Source organism: Apium graveolens, chromosome 4 (genome assembly GCF_009905375.1).
Source record: "Apium graveolens cultivar Ventura chromosome 4, ASM990537v1, whole genome shotgun sequence".
NCBI classification, from domain to species: domain Eukaryota; kingdom Viridiplantae; phylum Streptophyta; class Magnoliopsida; order Apiales; family Apiaceae; genus Apium; species Apium graveolens.
In genome coordinates this window covers 268,158,749-268,177,195 of record NC_133650.1, presented here as the reverse complement: position 1 = coordinate 268,177,195, position 18,447 = coordinate 268,158,749, and the positions used below count along the sequence as shown (strand labels likewise).

At 33.7% G+C, this 18,447-nt stretch overlaps 1 protein-coding gene across 3 annotated transcripts; it reads left to right on the top strand.

Moving 5' to 3' along the window:
* The first annotated feature begins 790 nt into the window (after positions 1 to 790).
* LOC141720957 (molybdenum cofactor sulfurase) lies at positions 791 to 17,688 on the top strand. Of its 3 annotated transcripts, XM_074523673.1 has the most exons (22): positions 791 to 1,001; positions 1,139 to 1,237; positions 1,672 to 1,730; positions 1,831 to 1,991; positions 4,423 to 4,577; positions 5,241 to 5,367; positions 5,516 to 5,618; positions 5,724 to 5,769; positions 6,635 to 6,673; positions 6,749 to 6,905; positions 7,923 to 8,022; positions 8,686 to 8,802; positions 9,029 to 9,106; positions 9,210 to 9,311; positions 9,862 to 9,946; positions 10,265 to 10,369; positions 11,916 to 11,980; positions 14,582 to 14,733; positions 15,811 to 16,052; positions 16,481 to 16,620; positions 16,918 to 17,028; positions 17,102 to 17,688. In XM_074523673.1, the coding sequence occupies exons 1-22, from the start codon at positions 884 to 886 to the stop codon at positions 17,210 to 17,212; spliced, it is 2,472 nt and encodes an 823-aa protein (XP_074379774.1). In that variant the 5' UTR covers positions 791 to 883; the 3' UTR covers positions 17,213 to 17,688. The 3 variants fall into 3 exon arrangements, 2 of the variants coding, with proteins under 2 accessions (XP_074379774.1, XP_074379775.1); XR_012574611.1 differs by lacking the exon at positions 17,102 to 17,688 and having other exon boundaries at positions 15,811 to 16,041; XM_074523674.1 differs by lacking the exons at positions 791 to 1,001; positions 4,423 to 4,577 and having other exon boundaries at positions 1,159 to 1,237.
* Positions 17,689 to 18,447: the final 759 nt, after the last annotated feature.

Here is an 18,447-nt window from a genome sequence, read left to right as displayed (position 1 = left end):
ACAATTTATAATATATAGATTTTCAGTTTGTCTTGTTCTCCACCTTACTTCTTCAATTTATATTACTTTGTTATATATATTTCAGTTTTCCTATTTTCAAATTTCATCCTTTTAATTCTCTATTTGTGTATTAAAATTATTATGTTTAACCATCTACTTTCTAATAGATAATTATAACATATAAATTATAATTTATTAAACACACTAGCAACTTATAACTAAAATATTTATCATATTTGAATTTTATTTTTTTAAAATATTTTAATTATCTATATCATTTATTAATAAGCGAAACTAAATTAGTTGTACAAATTAAATAATCCGTTTAAGTAACTGGAATCTCCATTTTAATAAAAATTCGATAATTTTCTCCCGATGTAATTATCTTTTTTTTTTTGAAATTTTCTCTTTTTATTTTATATTCATTTATCAAAATTATTTATTCATGTAATTTATATTTATATTTTAATTTTATTTCAAAAAAATACTTACCTTATAAGTTATAATTTACCAAACACATTACCCTTCGTCTTTTTGGTCTTTATAAGGCAATCAACACTTAAAATTATCCAAATATCTAAATAACTTATAATTTACAATGTTTATATCACTTATATATGACACTTTATAATTTTAAGTCATAATTACATTTTTTAAGAAACCCAAACGGGCCCGTAATCAAGGACAAAGGACAAAATATCTGTAGATATTTGTTTTATAAAAAAATTATAAATAAATATAAAAATACAAAATGCAATGTTTTAAATAAATAAAAGTAGACAAGTCCGGCATCTAATTCTCATCCAAACTCGTGGAGTTCATTAGGTTGTGTAGCATCTCGGAAATCTCGCTCTGGTTGTCAGAATCATTCTCACCGTAAGCTATGACCACCGACGTTGAAAAAGCACAATTTCTGGAAGAGTTTGGTGATGATTATGGTTATCCAAACGCTCCTAAAAATATCGATGAGATTCGAGCTACTGAATTCCACCGACTTCAAGGTAACAACTATATGCCTTGTATTCAATTTACACTTATTCAGACTGTTTCGTATTGTGTCGTGTACTTTCGTGTTTTCGTATAATTTAATAAATATTGGAAGTATCATATAAAAGATATTGGAACTGAATATATGCAGAGCTGGTTTATCTGGATCATGCTGGTGCCACTTTATACTCAGAGTCGCAATTGGAAGCAGTTTTCAAGTCTCTTAACTCTACTGTTTATGGCAATCCCCGTATCCTATGTTTATTTTCATCATTTTTCTATACGCATTTTTTATTGTATCGGAAATCGATTTTTGATTTCGAGTGTTGGACTTGTATATGTGTAATATGTTGGTGTTTCCACAAGCTGAAAATGATTATTACAAATTGGACATAAGTTTGGGTCTTGCGAAGTTTTGATGTACGCGGCCTTATCCTTTTGCTTGATGTTTGAGGTTGAGGCAATTGAGCTAATCACAGTGGTCATCTGTTATTTATGACCATAAGTACTTGCGGGCGGAGTATTTGGATTACTCGTGATTTTAGAATAATTTGTTTTTCGAAATACAGATTCATTTTGCTACCTTGTCTCAATATATCACCATGGAAAGATTAAATTAATGTCCTCTTGTATTCTATTTGATCGTAATTGTTGTGTTGGTTACCTTAATTATGGTTGGTTTAGATACTCAAAGTAATGTCAGCTCATCCACTTCCGATATTGTAAGAGAAGCTCGCCAACAGGTAGAATGTTCAATTTCAGTCTAGCTTCTACCACTGTACACAGTGATTTCTGGTATTTTGCATTTGTTTTGACTATATTTTATTTTTACTTGGAATGCAGGTACTCAATTTTTGTAATGCATCAGCGAAGGAGTACAAATGCATATTCACTTCCGGAGCTACGGCAGCCCTCAAACTTGTTGGAGAGGCTTTTCCATGGAGCAGTCGGAGCAGTTTCATGTATACCATGGAGAATCACAATAGTGTTCTTGGAATCAGAGAGTATATTTTTATAATCCCACTATTGATTTTTTTTCAAATTTTATATTTATCGACTCCTGTTGTTTGTTGCTAAAAATAATATGTTGTACATATGATCCTCATTTATGCACATTTGAGATGCCTCGAACCATTAGTCTAGGACGTCGTCATCATAATTCGTCATCATAATTATGCATATTGCTTACCTGAGGTAAAATTAAAGCCCTCATAGATGAACAAGTCATTTTTGATAATATCATGCTCACTGCCTGTATAAATTATATTAATAGTTTATCTTATGGCTAAATGTCACGTTGACATCTTAATTAGATTAAAATAGACAATAATTATGGACAGAGGATTATGTCTGTTGGAGGGACCCTGAGACATGAACATGAAAAATTATAGCTCTCCCTTCAAAGCATTTGTTTTAGACCAGTAGCGACTTCAGAGGTTGGAAGATTCAGCAATCTTTTTATATAAACAAAATTTAATGCCGAGAAATTGATGTTATTAATATTTTATATGTTTATGTTTGTTGGAGATTAAGTATTATTTGGAAACGGTTACAACGATAGAATGGTGGTTTAGTTATAAATTGAATGTTGAATTTAAGATTAGTGTCGTTATTGGCTGCATTCAGTATATTGCTCTTATCTTCTTGGGGGGGCGGGGGGTAGTGAGATAATTAAAGACACTTTGACCAATTTACAGATCAAATATGAATCACACTCACAATTCAAAATGAATAAATGAGAAGAAAGAATGAGATAAATTATTAATGTAGGGAAGATGTCTAATTTGCGAAGTCTTTTAGGACATCAAGTTTAATGTAAGTTCAATTGTTACTTTTTACTAATATATCTAACTCACCAGACTTATTTATTAATATATTATATCGTGTCAATGTACCCGAGTCCAAGAATATGACAGTGTACTCGTGTCCCCAATCTTTAGAATTTTCAAATCCGACACTCGGAATTGTGTCGTGTCCGACACTCCATACCGGAGACAGAGTAACATATTCATATGGTATCTTAAGTTACCACAGCATTCTCGAATTCAAACTATATTAAGATTTGTGATTAGGTGGGGATTTCTGATGGAATGAATTTCTGTAGAGACAGAAACCTAATTTTAATTTTTTTTTAAGAATACCGAATATATAAATTTTTGCAGAAGCTTAAACCTAAGCCCTAGGAGTATAGACTGACTAAATTACTCAGATTTTATTGTACTCTTTCAGTAGTAATTCCATACTTCATGGTTTATATAGAATAAGTGATTATACCCATAGGCCATATCTTCTGAATTGAATATGTAAAATAAGTAGCTACAGCAAGTTTCTCCAAACTAATAACTAACATGCAACTTTTGAGGAACAGTGGAGAGTAGATGTTTTGATTTTTCTATCAACTGCCGCTGCATTTTCATCCTCTGTGTTATGTGAAAGCAGATATTAAGAAAGGATTATTGGAATCACAGGAAGACTGCTAGCGGAGAGAGCAGAATAGTACTTGGTAAATGAGAACTTTTGAATAGAACGGGGGACTGGGGGTTGATTTGAGGTTGAAGTTGTCATTTGGAATATAAACGAATTCTAAACTTTTAGTTGAATAGTGCTACGGGAAATTCAAAGAAGGGTATTTGAGAATACATTCTAGGTCCTCAAAATCACATCAATAAATGCCTATTTGCACATATATATACTTGAGGAAACTACCCAGTTACCATTTAAACTTTAAATCTATTACTCCTTGTTCGTGTGGGCATATATTTTGTACCCGAGCTGGGCTGTTTGAGACCATCTCGGTAGCCCAGCTCGGTGTTCGACTGCTACAAACTCGTTTGTGAATTGTTTCAAAAAAAGAAGCAGCGAGTTCAATCTCATTTTTGAGCTTGAACCTGTTAACCAGCTGGACTCAAAACAAGAAATAATTCAGTTCAATTAAGTTCATGAGCAGCTGGAATAGATGTCTATTGAATCTAACTTTCCAGCAAGATTGCAAACTTAACTACAGCGAACATATGAAAGTATATAAGATTGGATTCTATCTTGTTTAACTTGATCAATATCTACAAGCACCAATACCTGTGCTTATGTCGAGCTTAACTCGAGCTAGGCTTGATATAAAGGTCAAAAGCACCGATGATCAAATTATATCAGAATTAACTCAAATTGAATTCGAAACAGTCAAATTTCTTCAGGAGTTATGATCGAGCTCATTAGTATTAAGCCTGGCCCGGATTTCTTACAGCTCATGTGGTTAATAACTACTTAATAAATGTCTATGGGTTGATGTATTTTCTTTTGGAACAATTTTGGGACTTAGTAGCTGCTTCTCACCTGCTTCAGAACACCAGTTTACTGTTGGCTCTCGATTATTTTAAAGTGCATTGGTTTACCTTGGCATTTATTAGTCCTTGTGACACGTCTTTCTTAACATTCTAGGTATGCACTTGCTAAAGGGTCGGCAGCTTTTGCCATCGATATTGAACAGGCTGGACATAATGATGGCTTAGGAAACACCAAATCTTCTCTTAAGGTGTTAAAGCATACTGTCCAAAGAAGATGTGAAATTAGAATCCTTAACGAAGAGCCTGCTGGTATCTTTTGAATTTGCTTGTATTTGATACATTTTATGTGAAAGCTGACTAACCGCCCTTGCAGACAACTTTATAAATGAATAATACCTGAGCTCAACTTTTGATCTCTATATAGTATGTGGTTCTTGAATTTGGCGCAAGATGCCATTAATACTGATATAGAAATTTACTAATATTATAAAATAACATCATTTGGTTCTCTGAGCTAGAGTCTTATACCAAATCAATAGGCGTGTTAGGATATGTGAAACTTTAATACTCTAGAAGGTACTATGTAGTTTAGACATCTAAAACCTTTTGCTAACACTCTAAGATCAACCTAAAATCAGATATAGGAAACTTTTGAAGTTCTATCCCTCTAGTCTCTGTTCCCTTCTAATGGATATTGGAAGGTACTATTCATCTTTATAGTTTCATTGTGATGGTTTAAAGAAACCTCGGATCGTTCTAGTAATGTGTGGTCTGTCGTACTTTATGCGTGTTTGATAATGATCTTTGATGTGTCATGCTTTTATGTGTGTTTGATAATGTTCTTTGATGTGTCATGCTTTTATGTGTGTTTGATAATGTTCTTTGGCTGTTTCTAACACTGAGATATTTATGATATCACAACTTTCTGTAATTAAGTTTATAAATTTGTGACCGGTGCTCACTTCATTGCAGAGAAGGCCTTCAACTTATTTGCCTTTCCCTCAGAGTGCAATTTCTCGGGCGTGAAATTCAATCTTGATTTAGCGAACATAATAAAGGAAGATACAGAAAGAATTTTAAAGGAGTCTCCACATCACAAGTATATTAGTTGGCTAGCACTTACATTTTTTTTCATCATTTAATGTAGTGATGGCTTTCTATTAAGAAATTACATACAGTGGAGATGCCTGTCATGAGTTTGCTTTGGTCTCCTAATGAAATATACCTGCTTTAATAATTGCAACTAGGGGAAACTGGATGGTTCTCATTGATGCGGCAAAAGGATGTGCAACAGAGCCACCAGATTTATCCAAGTACAAGGCAGACTTTGTTGTTATCTCATTCTACAAGGTAATCAGCACTTTCTAAGTGTTATTTGAGTTTAGATATTATAAGCGTGGATGTATTAAAGTTAGTAATGAGTGGTGTTTTGTTTCTCTTTTTCCTTGAATCTAGCTATTTGGCTATCCAACTGGACTTGGAGCACTCATTGTTCGAAATGGTAAGCAATTTAAATAGTGAATTATAATATGTTATGGCTATTATCGTAAAATATGGGGAAGATCACCCCTTAGATGTTTAATAAATTATCTTACATAATTAAAAGAAAACAGAAACAAAATGCACAACTGAAAGTGCAGAGCCCAAAGGTCAGTGTCTCGGTACTGTATTATTTTGGGTTTCGACCACCTTGTCCTGAGTAGACATATTGTGGGTAATATAATATTCTGGAACCCTTGTCATTCTCAGAGTAAATTGTAGAGTATAGATAGAAGTTCGGAGTATTCTGCTGCTAAAATTGCGGGGCATCTACTTTGTTTAATACCTTAAATCTTATTAATATTAGGCAGTAATTTCCTTTATATTATGTAAAGAACCTTTTCCTATCAGGCAATTCCCCGCAATATTAATATAAAAACAATTGAGTAGTCCTGCAAATTAATCAGAATGAAACATATATATAAACCATGTACAATTATATACTTATATGTATATTATATATTAGTCATAATCTTTTGGTATTATAACAATGCCTAATATATAATTCAGTGTTTTTAAAAGTAGTTGTTTCTTTGTTATTATTGAATTATTCAAACTGAAACAAATCTGCTCAAGGAAAAACCAAAACGAACCACTCATCATAGTACAAGAAGTATTCTTTTTGGCTGGCTTGAACAGTTTGACCATTATTTTTTCTTTTTACTGTTATTTAGTCATCACTCATCCCTAGACAGGCGTGTTACTGCTAAATGATATTTGCATCGTGTACCTTTCCATTGTTATATATATATATATATTATATATATGGCTTATCGTCTTGTTACTTAATTGATAATCCCTTCTATGTTTAAATTTTTTATCATCAGATGCCGTGAAGTTATTGAAGAAAACATACTTTAGTGGAGGTTTGGCTTATTCTATTTTTCCCAAAATGTCTAAAAATATAACAAATATACTACTCACATTCATTACCTTTCCAGGCACAGTAGCTGCTTCAATTGCTGATATCGACTTCGTTAAAAGAAGAGAGGGTGCTGAGGAGTCTTTGGAAGATGGAAGTATATCATATTTGAGCATTGCATCCATTCATCATGGGTTCTACATTCTAAATACTTTGACCATATCAGCTATATCTAGGTATGTGCAGAGTTTCACCGTTTTCACTGATTCTACTCTTAATGGGTATAGCTGGGAAGCATATATTGTTGTTTAGTTCATATATGGGCACATGATGGGAAATGTCAAACTAGATACAGGCGCAGACAGTCTTCTTTGTCATACCTTGCGGGCAACTTTAACAGCTCAAGTAATTTGACTGTTATCTGTTTCTTCTTTTATGATGTTGCAATTTTTTTCAGAATTCATAACGCAGTGTGCTAAAATTTGCTTGTAGCAATTTATGTTATTTTTAAAGGTAAATCTATAATCCGTTTTGATAGAAATAGATTGTTACAATCAAATACGAAAATGTAGACATGTGGCGAGGGCCCAAATTTTCCCTAAACCCCTCCCCCAATCCAATAATGTTGTGATATTTTTAATGGTAAGTTACTGAGGGCATGTAGAGTCTATTCTGGAGTTACTAATCCTGTCAACAAGATCAATTGTCACTAGTTCACATATGTATACGCGGAACAGCGGAAGCTATGGAATTAATGCCTTCTGAGGGGTTATACATATTAAGTTATGCATAAAAGTTTATAGGTATAAATACTGTATGAAAATTTGCTCATCGGTCCTCAGTAAAAGCAAATTGGGTTTGTGACTAGATCCCTTGGGTTAACTTGATTTAATGAACAGACCCACATCTATGTGTAACTTCATACTAAAAAGAAGAGAAGAAGAATACCATGGCTAAATTTATACTTTGAGTTTTAGCTTTTAAAAAATGTATCTCACTTCTATGTAAAGTTGAAAGAGCAGAAAATCTTGTACCGTTATCTATCATAGGAGTTTATTCACAACTTCTCTTGTGATTTCTGGGTTAGTTCTTCTTGGTCTTGGCATTTTCATCTTGTATTTATTACCAGTTCAAGGGTATATTTTGCAATTTTATGTCATCTTTTCTAATTTTCTATGATCGGTATAGGAAGACATAATTCTTTCTAGCTTGTGTCATGTTGTCTTTTGATATGATTAATATTGTGCTCCAAGGCATACAGCATCACTTGCTACATATTTGCGGAATATGCTTCTGGCTCTGCGACATGACAATGGTGACGGTGTCTGTGTGGTTTATGGACTTGATTCAAAGGTTAGACATCAAAGCTTGTATATTTCATATATGTTAGTGAGATCTAAAGCCATTCTTTTAGCAAATTTGTATGTGAATGTAAGACTTCAGTGCTTCTTGAACTTGAGGTTGGAGTCTGGGGAAAGTAGGCTGATTCAATTGCCTAATACTGTTTTTGAATGCATATGTTTGTTGTTAGGCATGGCATCAAAGTTTAAACTATTGAGTTGGTAGTATGTCATCCTCCAGTTATAGAGACAGAGAAGAACGAAATATGATATCGTATATTTAGCCACCTGAAATCCCCTGAATATTAGTATTCTAATAGAGATCATCTAATGGTTTGTCCGGTGGTAGTGAAAGGTGAAACATCATCCCCGAATTTTTCTCGTGCTTTCAATTCCTAAAAGTAAATCCTTTTAAAGTTCCGGTCCGAGCACTCCTTCCTCTTCCTTTCTTGAGTGCCTGTCATACAATAAGAGGAAAAACATACTGAGGCAACTTTGAATTCGAAAATGGTCTTGGATCCCTTCCTTTTTCTAAACAATATGATATTCATATTTCAACCTATAAACGTGGCATTAGTATTCTGTTTTTAGTGTTCTGCAATTCTTGTCAATGTTACTTGACTTGCATATCAACCCGTACTTAGGAGGCTTCTAATATCGATTTAATCTGTTTTAGGTATTGCATACTAAACTTGGTCCAACTGTCTCATTCAACTTGAAAAGGCCAGATGGGTCTTGGTTTGGCTACCATGAAGTTGAAAAACTGGCTTCTTTATCTGGAATACAATTACGGGTAAGAGTCGAGTAAAGGTTATCCAGAATTTATGTTTGTAAGTGATAATTGTGCATTACATTATGGGATGTACAATCAAGTCTAATGCTTCTTTTAAAACTTGACTTAATTTTAGTTAATAAATGTCCTTGTAGAATGTAGACCTTTTGATTACTTAATACTGACATGAGAAGACCAAAGTGGTTGTTTCGGTTGTCACGGTTATTGATTGAACTTTCTTTTCTAGACAGGGTGCTTTTGCAATCCTGGTGCATGTGCTAAGTATCTTGGCTTGTCACACTCCGATCTTCTTTCCAATATTGAGGTTGTTCAATGTTCTTCTTTGTTGTATATGCATTTCACATGGTGTAAATTTTTGACAAGATAAACTCAAAATTTTGTAACTGATATATATCCTGTACATTTAGGTAGGGCATGTCTGCTGGGATGATCACGATGTATTAAATGGAAAACCTACCGGAGCTGTGAGAGTATCCTTTGGATATATGTCAACATTTGAAGATGCCAAGGTAGATGTTTCAATTAAAAAAGGCATTCCTGTAGTAGGTATTAGCATAATGAAACATATGGTCACAGGCTACATGAAACTTGTTATTTTACTTATTGTACTCCAAATTTAATTATCGGTAGTTAAATTCTGTTTCTCCGTCTTAAGATACTAAATAGGACAGGAAAAAAGACATGCCTAAAACCAAAAGTGATTGTACTGCTATTGTGTTTTTTTCCAAATGGTAAAAGTTAGCCATCTTTTTAAAGAAATTAAGAAGTTGGCTTAAATGTATTGATTGTCATACTTGGGATTCGAAGGGAGTCTCAATTTCTTGAACTACTCTTAAAGTCTGATTTGACAATTTTCTTTCTTTGTATATTGTACTCCTCCACTAAAATCAGTTTATTTACCCTTTAATTTGTCAATTACAATCTTTTGGTGGAGATAATAATCAATGGTTGAAGGTAATTTTTGTCCATGTAAAACATTTTCTGTTAATTATAAACAAAATAGTTTATATCTAACCGAACTTTTCTAACATCCATTTCCCATTTCATGTTGATTTGCAGAAATTTATGAACTTTATACGGAACTCATTTGTCTCGTTACCTTTGCATTCTAATTCAATTTTTCACAGACCAATTACAACTGAAGGTCTTTTTCTTATATTTTCCCTCCTGCTTTTTAATAATAGAATGTGCTGCTCCCGCTCCCCCTCTCCCTCTCCCCACCCCCTCTCCCCCTCTCCCCCTCTCCCTCTCCCCCTCCCTCTCCCCCTTCCTCTCCCTCTCTCTCCCTCTCTCCCTCTCTCCCTCTCTCTCTCTCTCTCCCTCTCTCTCTCTCCCTCCCTCTCTCTCTCTCTCCCTCTCTCTCTCTCTCTCTTATTGAATAACAAGTTTTTGCTTTATGCATATTCAGTGGCATTACTTGCTGTTATCATCACTTTACATATATATGATTCTCAAACTGCAGGAACTGATAGAAATATGTCCAAATACTATCTGCGGTCAATAAATATCTATCCAATAAAATCCTGTGGAGGGTTCAGCGTGGACAGTTGGCTGTTAAGCAGTACTGGTAGCTATTTGTAAGATGCATGTAGTAAAAGCTCTTTGTTCCATATAAATGCATCTGATTTTTGTTTTTTTAAGTTGGATTTTGACACCAAATGACCAAACTGGAAAATTTCTATAAAAATATAAAAAATCATGTGGGAAGAACATCAATACCCTAAATAGTTATGGTAGCCCGAGTATTACAAAATGAATGTGATTAAATAGTCCATTTTTAGTCGAGGATATTATATGTATATAATTGCGGGTAATGTCCAGAAGTAGCAACTTTATGAATTGCCTGCCTTAGCCTTACATCTCATTACTGTTTTAAGTAGTAGTTATCATAAGGGCATAAACATATTTATGTCATGCTAGTTCTAGTCAATTTGTTATTATGTTTTGTCTAATTTGCATTTTCCTGATACAGACATTTGTTTTTGACACTGATGTCTTGTGATAGTAGAGTGTTACTGCACTTGCTGCAATACTTTTTATACTATACACAATTTAAGATTAGACTGTAATGAAAATTTTGATGATATATAGATATTTAAACATGTGAAATAGATCTTCTTGTGACTGCTCTTTTTTTTTTTGCATAGTGTGCAGCATCGATGTTCACCTTGTCGCCATCTCTTCTCTGTGTATTACTTCTGTCCGATTCTTTCTCAACTTCTCTTCCTGTCTTAACTCTCCTCAGTACATCATTAATCCTTCTCCTCTCATTTATCTACAAACTCTATCAACACCTGATATTCATTTTATATCTTGAACGTAGTCAGAAGCTTCTGCATCATCAATCCTTTCATGTTTATCTCCTTCAGGAAGTTTGCATAACTACAGATCTATCTTTTCTGTAGGCATGTTTCGTGCCTGAAGATAATCCTACAACTTATAATGCTGAATAACACCTGTATGCAGGTAGTATAGATAATTCTTCAGTAGAACGCAGTTCAAGAAACTTCCTAGTATAATTACAAAACCTTAACACTGATTTGAATTCTCAAATAAGGATTTAAGACTAGATTGAAATACAAAAATGAACTGGGACACGGACAAAGGGATCAGAAACAGATGTCACAGCGTGCAGTGGGTGAAAAAATCTGTGACAGAGACGGAAGCAAACAGGGCCTTCCTGCTTGCAAATTCAAGCCCTCTGCAGTCCTAAAAGATATTAATTTGTAAAACAACATAACATGAGAAAGTCGACGCTGTTTTTTAGATTATTAGTTATTCATTAATTGGGTTATTCCACATTACTCGGTGTGAATAATTTAAATCCTTCATCTGGAAATATTAAATATTTTAAATCTCTCTACTAGGCATTACTGCCATTGCACCTAGTACTCATGTACATCCCACCAGTTAGTTACGGATGAGTGATCAGTAGAGTTGAGTTGAATTATATATTAAATAAAAAACTTATCAAGTATTTCTAACTAGGAAGTAGTTTTAACTTTACTATCTGCCAAGATACCTCATCCAGCACATGTAGACTTTTTGTTGGAAACATGTTTTTCTATATCTGCTATTCTTAATGCCCTTGTTTCTCTTACGAAATTATGCAGGATTGCTACATGATAGAGAATGGGTCATCAAAAGCACTAGCGGTGATATACTAACTCAAAAGAAGGTAAACTTTCTACTCTTTGTTGCATCAAGTACATCTATATTTAGGATATGAATGATGTCCTTGGTGTTCAAAAAATCCATTAGTGTTCATCAATATGCTTGACTTCCCATACTGATAGAAGTGTAGTCCTTGATCATGTGTTCATTTCGTACATTGATACTGGATTTCGTAGTATGCTTGTTATAGTCCAAGACTCGGGGGTCGGATGGGGTGGAGGAAGAGTGCCGGCAGAACTTGTGAGACACCATGACGACGGTAAATCACATGTTCTGATTGTTAAAGATAATCAGATTGTTGAACCTTCTCAAGTTAAGTGTATAAAACACTTAGAAAGAAGAGGTGTCTAAAATTGAAGTTGATGTGAACAAGTAGACCAATAAAAGTATGGTGGAACCTTTTGATTTTTGTAAACACATGTTAAAAACTTCTACTGCATCACAATCACAATATATTATTATCTCCAGGTTTCCTCCAAAGAGGGAGAGTGTCATGCCTTGACAATGTAGTTTTCTAGTTTTTCAATGTTTTTGTGATTTTCTAGGTTTATAAGCAAGTAAAACAATAAAACAAGGATAGATTTAGTTAAAAATAGCTAGATTAGAAGAGAAACAAGCAAGAGATTGATAGAATCAGGGATAGAAATGACCTAGAGAGAGAGATCAGTTTTAGAGAGAGAGAATAACAGAATTTCTAGAGAGAGAAGACTTGGTGGAAAAGATATTCCATTTCCTGATATTTCATCATGCATACTGAATTACAAAGCTTGCTAGTCTATTTATACTAGTTCTGGTCTGTTCAGACTAATAGCTATAAAGACTATTATGCCCCCACTAATTATACTAATAGTACTGTTAGTACTAAATACTACTAATACTATGCCCTTCCTGACAGAGAGCAAAGAAAAGAGTCGAAGAGATTGTTGATTTGTTGCTTCTTTTCCTCTTTTTTTGAAACTCATTGTTTTCTTCGACTTCAAAGTATTGTACTGATATTTATTGAATAGGTACAAGTCTAGACATTATGCGTTTTAACCACTGAATGGGCCTCTAAATGGCTTGAAGTAGTCTATATGAACTTCCACAATAACTTGTAACTTTGTTTTACATCTATCTATACTATTATATTAAAGACGAAACATTGAAAGTTTGGTCGTTGGTCTTCTGATCACTCAATCCAGGGCCGTCAGATCGAATTGATGAGAACCTTTAAATATGATCTTAAAAATTATTATTTAAGGTGTACAAGGTTCGAATCACACCTGCAACATATTAAATTATAACTAGCTTAAATCCCGTGCGATGCAATGACTCGGTTAATATTTAAATAAATTTTAAATTTTTTATATCCAATCATATATTAATTTTAATATATTTATATAAATATATAATAATTATATATTTATAATAAAATCAATGAAAGAATTAGGAAGGAGCTCTGATTGTAGTTTAGTAGGATAAGTTTTGGTCGGAATTAAGCGGGAGACTATATCTAGTAATTTAACAATTTGGTAGTTTAGCATGTGCATAATACTATTTTTTTTTAATTTTTAATAACCAAAATAAGGGGATAACCGTTGAACCAAAATATATCCCATTGCGGTTATTATATTATAGTCTAGATTTACAATTTATAATGATATAAACCACCGTGCATCGCACGGGCTATGTACTAGTTTATATTTATATATATATATATTAAAAGTTCGAAATTTATGTCTAAACAAAATTAAGTCCAAAAAATTTCTGCTTCTAAAGGGGGATTCAGAAATAACACAATAAATATTACAATCCCTCTGGAGCTATTTTAACTGATTTTTAAAGATCATTTGGGGCTAGAGCCTATATAGCCCCTAGTTCAACCACTGCATCTACGCCGAGCCTAAAGATGTGATTTTCATTGAAACAAACAGTCATAGTTATTAAGACGTCGCCTAGGCGGAAAGGCAGTAAAAAAGAAAAAGCGTCCCTACTGTCTTGATTTTAATAGGTTAGGCAAATTAGGCAGCGCCTAGGAGAGTTAGGCGGTACGTAGGCGACGCCTAGGCGAGTTAGGCGGTGTCTAGGCGACGCCTAGGCGTACATTAGGCGAGTTAGGCATTCAAGTATATGTAAAGTGTGATTTTTTTAATATGATTTGACTTTGCCTATTTTCGTCTTTAAGTAGTTAAATTGAGTATTGAATCATCATACTTATAGTAAAAGTCTCAAATTAAACAAACAAAAGTCAATAAAATCTATTTGTTTCAATCAAATAAACTAATCTCTACATTAATGTAATTATTATGAAAACCAATCAAAATGTATGTACATAATATCTAATATATAGATGCCTATATTTAGTAGAACGTCTAATTCGCCTAATGGACGCCTTACCGCCTAGGCGTCCAGGCAGTTCGCCATCGTCTATGTTCGTCTTTACGCTTTGACAAGTATGCAAACAGTAACATTGTTATTCTACTAGGAAGTTCATGCTATGTAAGTAGTTGCATTTGTCATGTATTTTTGTTCACGCTGCCCCATATTACGAGTGCGAGTAAGATCAAATTTATTACTGATTCAATATGAAACATCAAGTTCTAAGTCATTATCTATTCTTTGATAGGTTCCGGAAATGTGTTATATCAGTACATTGATTGACCTCAATCTGGGCATATTATTTGTCGAGTCACCCCGTTGCAAAGAAAAATTGCAGATTGAACTTGAATCAGACTCTTACATGCCTGGAAGAGTTGAAATGGAAATACATAATCTGAGGTATGAGGTTGATCTATAATAATAAAAATTGTTTAATACTACCTTTAGATGTGACATCAATTACCATGCAGGTTATGCATCAAATCAGCCTCCAAAAGGAGACTTTAAGTAACAGGGATAATTGTTTGACTCTTAGTTAGCCTATGTTTACCACACACACTTGTGATTCCTGGGTTAAGTTGTGATGCTGGGTTGACTTGGGTATCAGTAAATCCTAGTTCCCTCTTTGCATTAATTGGAAACATGAAGTCACATTTGCGTTCAATTGAACTTTCCATGATCATCACACAAGTTCTCTTGTTTTTCTGTTTGCATTGCCAAATGTTTTTATTACCTCAGTTTCCACTGTACAAGTATGTATGTCCATATTTGGTAGTCACCAAGTTGTCATCAAATACATGGTCAATAGAGGCGTGATCAAAGTTATCCAGTAACTTACTTGTTTAATGTTTTATATAATTCAGCAAACAAATTACTCCAAGGCTAGTTTGTTACTAAAGTTTAATATTAGGTGGAAAAGAAATGGCGTTTTTGCTTATAATATGATACAAACATTACAACACCTGTGCAAAGCACTGGATTTGTATATTGAAAAAATCAATTTAAAGAATTGCAAAAACAATATATAATATATAGATGTGACTTTTTTACATTAATTTTGTTTATAAGTTGTAATGTGTGATGCATTCGTACAATATTTAGAATATTGTGTATAAAATGTAAAAAAACTTTCTTTAATATCAAATATTTTCTGTTATATGAATACTTTTTGTATTTTTTCATTTTCAAAACGAATGTATTTCCTTTACTTAATTATATATATAATATCTAAAATCCTACATTTGGAAGGCCATAATTTTATTACTTCATTGTGGCCCATGTCATACTTTTTAGAAGTTGATTTCTTTTTTTTTTATTAGTTTAATTTGGCCCAACAAACTGATTACCAAATATGTAGTAGTTTGGCTTTATTAATATAATTTAGAAATGGAAAAAAGTACAAGAGACCTTCCATAGAGTTTATGAAGGGCTCGGTTTTTTAATTTGAAACGTTATAAAACAATTATTTCAAAATAGGTACGAAGTCCAGGTTTACGGCGATGAGGTTGATGATTGGTTCAGCAATGCTGTTGGTCGACCTTGTACTTTGTTAAGAAGTTCTGGCCTGGCTGGCTCGAAAAGATATCCATGCTCAAACAGAAACCAAAGTGCAGGGATGTGCATTGATGCTAAAAGCAAATTAAATTTTGTGAATGAAGCACAGTTGTTGCTAATATCCGAGCAAAGTGTATCTGATCTCAACACCAGGTTAAGCTCAAGTATGTTCTGGTTTCTTATTTACTCAATCTAGTCTAGTAGACAACTTATGGTATATATATCTCAAAAAATGCTCTCTAGCCTTTGTTGAGGCTGTGAAATAATTAATCTGGGGACTAGTCTATGTCAGATACCTGTTATTTGTTAAGTATGGAAGTTATATATGTACATGCTAACATCTTTTATAAATATTATAATACGGACAATTAGAAAACATTAGTTAAAGAATTTGCGTGTGTAAGTTTGACAAGAGACCAGAGTTACTTGCATTTGTTTTCTAGAACTGAAAGCTCCCTGGCTGAATCAATTCAGACACTGTTCAGTGTGAAAGTGAAAACCTTGTCTATTGCATGTATCAACAACATAGGTTAATAAGAAAGAATTCTGTCTTATATTAGAAGATCAAACTTTTGTGATTGTTTATGTGTAGAAAATGTGGAGAAAGGCTCTCCTGAAGCTCCTATCCAAGTCAATCCAATGAGATTTCGGCCAAACCTTGTGATAGCTGGTGGTGAAGCATATGCAGAAGATGGATGGCAATGCATAAGAATCGCGAAGAAATACTTCACAGTAAGTTCTTACGTTTGGGTCTTAACTCGTTGATGTCATTAATAGGAAGATCAACATTAGATAGATCCGTACTAACATTAGCAACACATCAATTCATATACTTGTACAAAGCTATGATTTCTAAGGATTTCTCTATAATCTCACTTTGAGAGTTGAATTCTGATTGCACATGGGATTAAACGGTCAAAAATAGTTTTTTTTCTGATATCTATGAATACAATTGAATTATTCTGGTAATGGAACACCGCAGACTGTTGCATGTCTTATAGGAGTTTTTAATGTGTTCTCAATCTGCAGTCTTTGGGTGGTTGCAACCGCTGTCAGATGATCAATATAAATCATCAAGCAGGGGAAGTAAAGAGGTTAAATGAACCTTTGGCAACTTTGGCCGCCTACAGGAGAGTGAAGGTAACTCTGTAGTTTTAATCCTAGTTCTTCATCCTTTGCAGTGCGCCACATTAAATAGTTTCTCTTTTGGCAGGGAAAGATATACTTTGGGATACTTCTGAGATACGACGATAGCGATAAAGAAGAGGCAGGTTCGTTGATTCAAGTAGGAGAAGAAGTCTATCCAGTTGCAGATTTGTTCTGAACTTATACTTTCAGTTCCAGCTTTACACATTTATATAACCTGTACAAGAAGATAATGTGCAGTCAAGTATTGACATAATGTGTTGAAGCACTCGTGCGAACATGGATATGACACTACAGGGTACAGACTCCCAAGAATGTGAATCTGTATCACAATTCACAGGCATGTACAGAGCAGAAAGCTAGAGGCAAAGATGCAAATGATAATCGGTGCTTAGCATAACGAATTTAGTACATTTGGAGGTCATCACAAATTTAATGCATGCTTTTAGTACCTGTAATCTTGTGAAAATAATAATGTTGTAATCCCTCCTAGTTGAGTTACTTAAACTTTTACTAGTTATAAGCATGAAATTGTCTAGGCATATTAGTCAGGCCGAGTTCAAGGTAGTTTTAGGTAATTTATCTGGTCAGACGTGCAAAATGAATAATATGATTAGTTACTTTCATGTCTAAATTAATTTTTTTGTTTATATCTGTGAAAAATTAGACGTGTTTAGTCATTTTGTTTGAGTTTTTTAAGCTGCTTACTAGGTTTAATTAAATTTTCAGTGTGGCGAGTTCAAATTTTACACTTGATTAAAATTCAAGAGAATTTTCCCAAATTAAATAATGACAATTTTAGTCAGGACCTGCGCCAACTTGGTTTAAAGAGTGTTGACTTTGTTACAAATTTGAAAAAGATGATTACGTGAAATTTGTTCAATTATCAGTATTAGCATCTCCGTTTTACCTACACCGTTAGTTTGCATATGCGTAAAGTATTTCATTTCACTTCTGTTGGGCCCGAGAATAAAAAAGGAGGAAGATGTATCATACATAGGGATTTTAATATATAATCTTGTAATAAGAGCCCTAATAAGGGCACAATTGTAAAGGGAAACGCCCATTAAGGGTCCCCTATAAATAGAGACTAGTTGCCCTACACGAAAGGGATTGGAAAAATAGTATCAATAAAAGAGTGTTGTTCCTCACTTAAATATGATTCAATATTAGGATCATCATTTGGCGCTAGAAGAAACTCTGAAATTTGATACTCCAACATGATAATTGAGGAAGAAGATCCAGAGAAATGTGGAAACACGGCAGAAATTCAAACTGTCCAAAAATCAGAGCAAATCAATCCAGCAGGGAAAGAAAAGGAACCATCGACCCTCAGGCCAAGAAGGTTGTTTCCAGTGGAGGATAATCCCCCACCTGAAGGCTCTCAGATGCAGAAACCACCTGTTAAGCGTA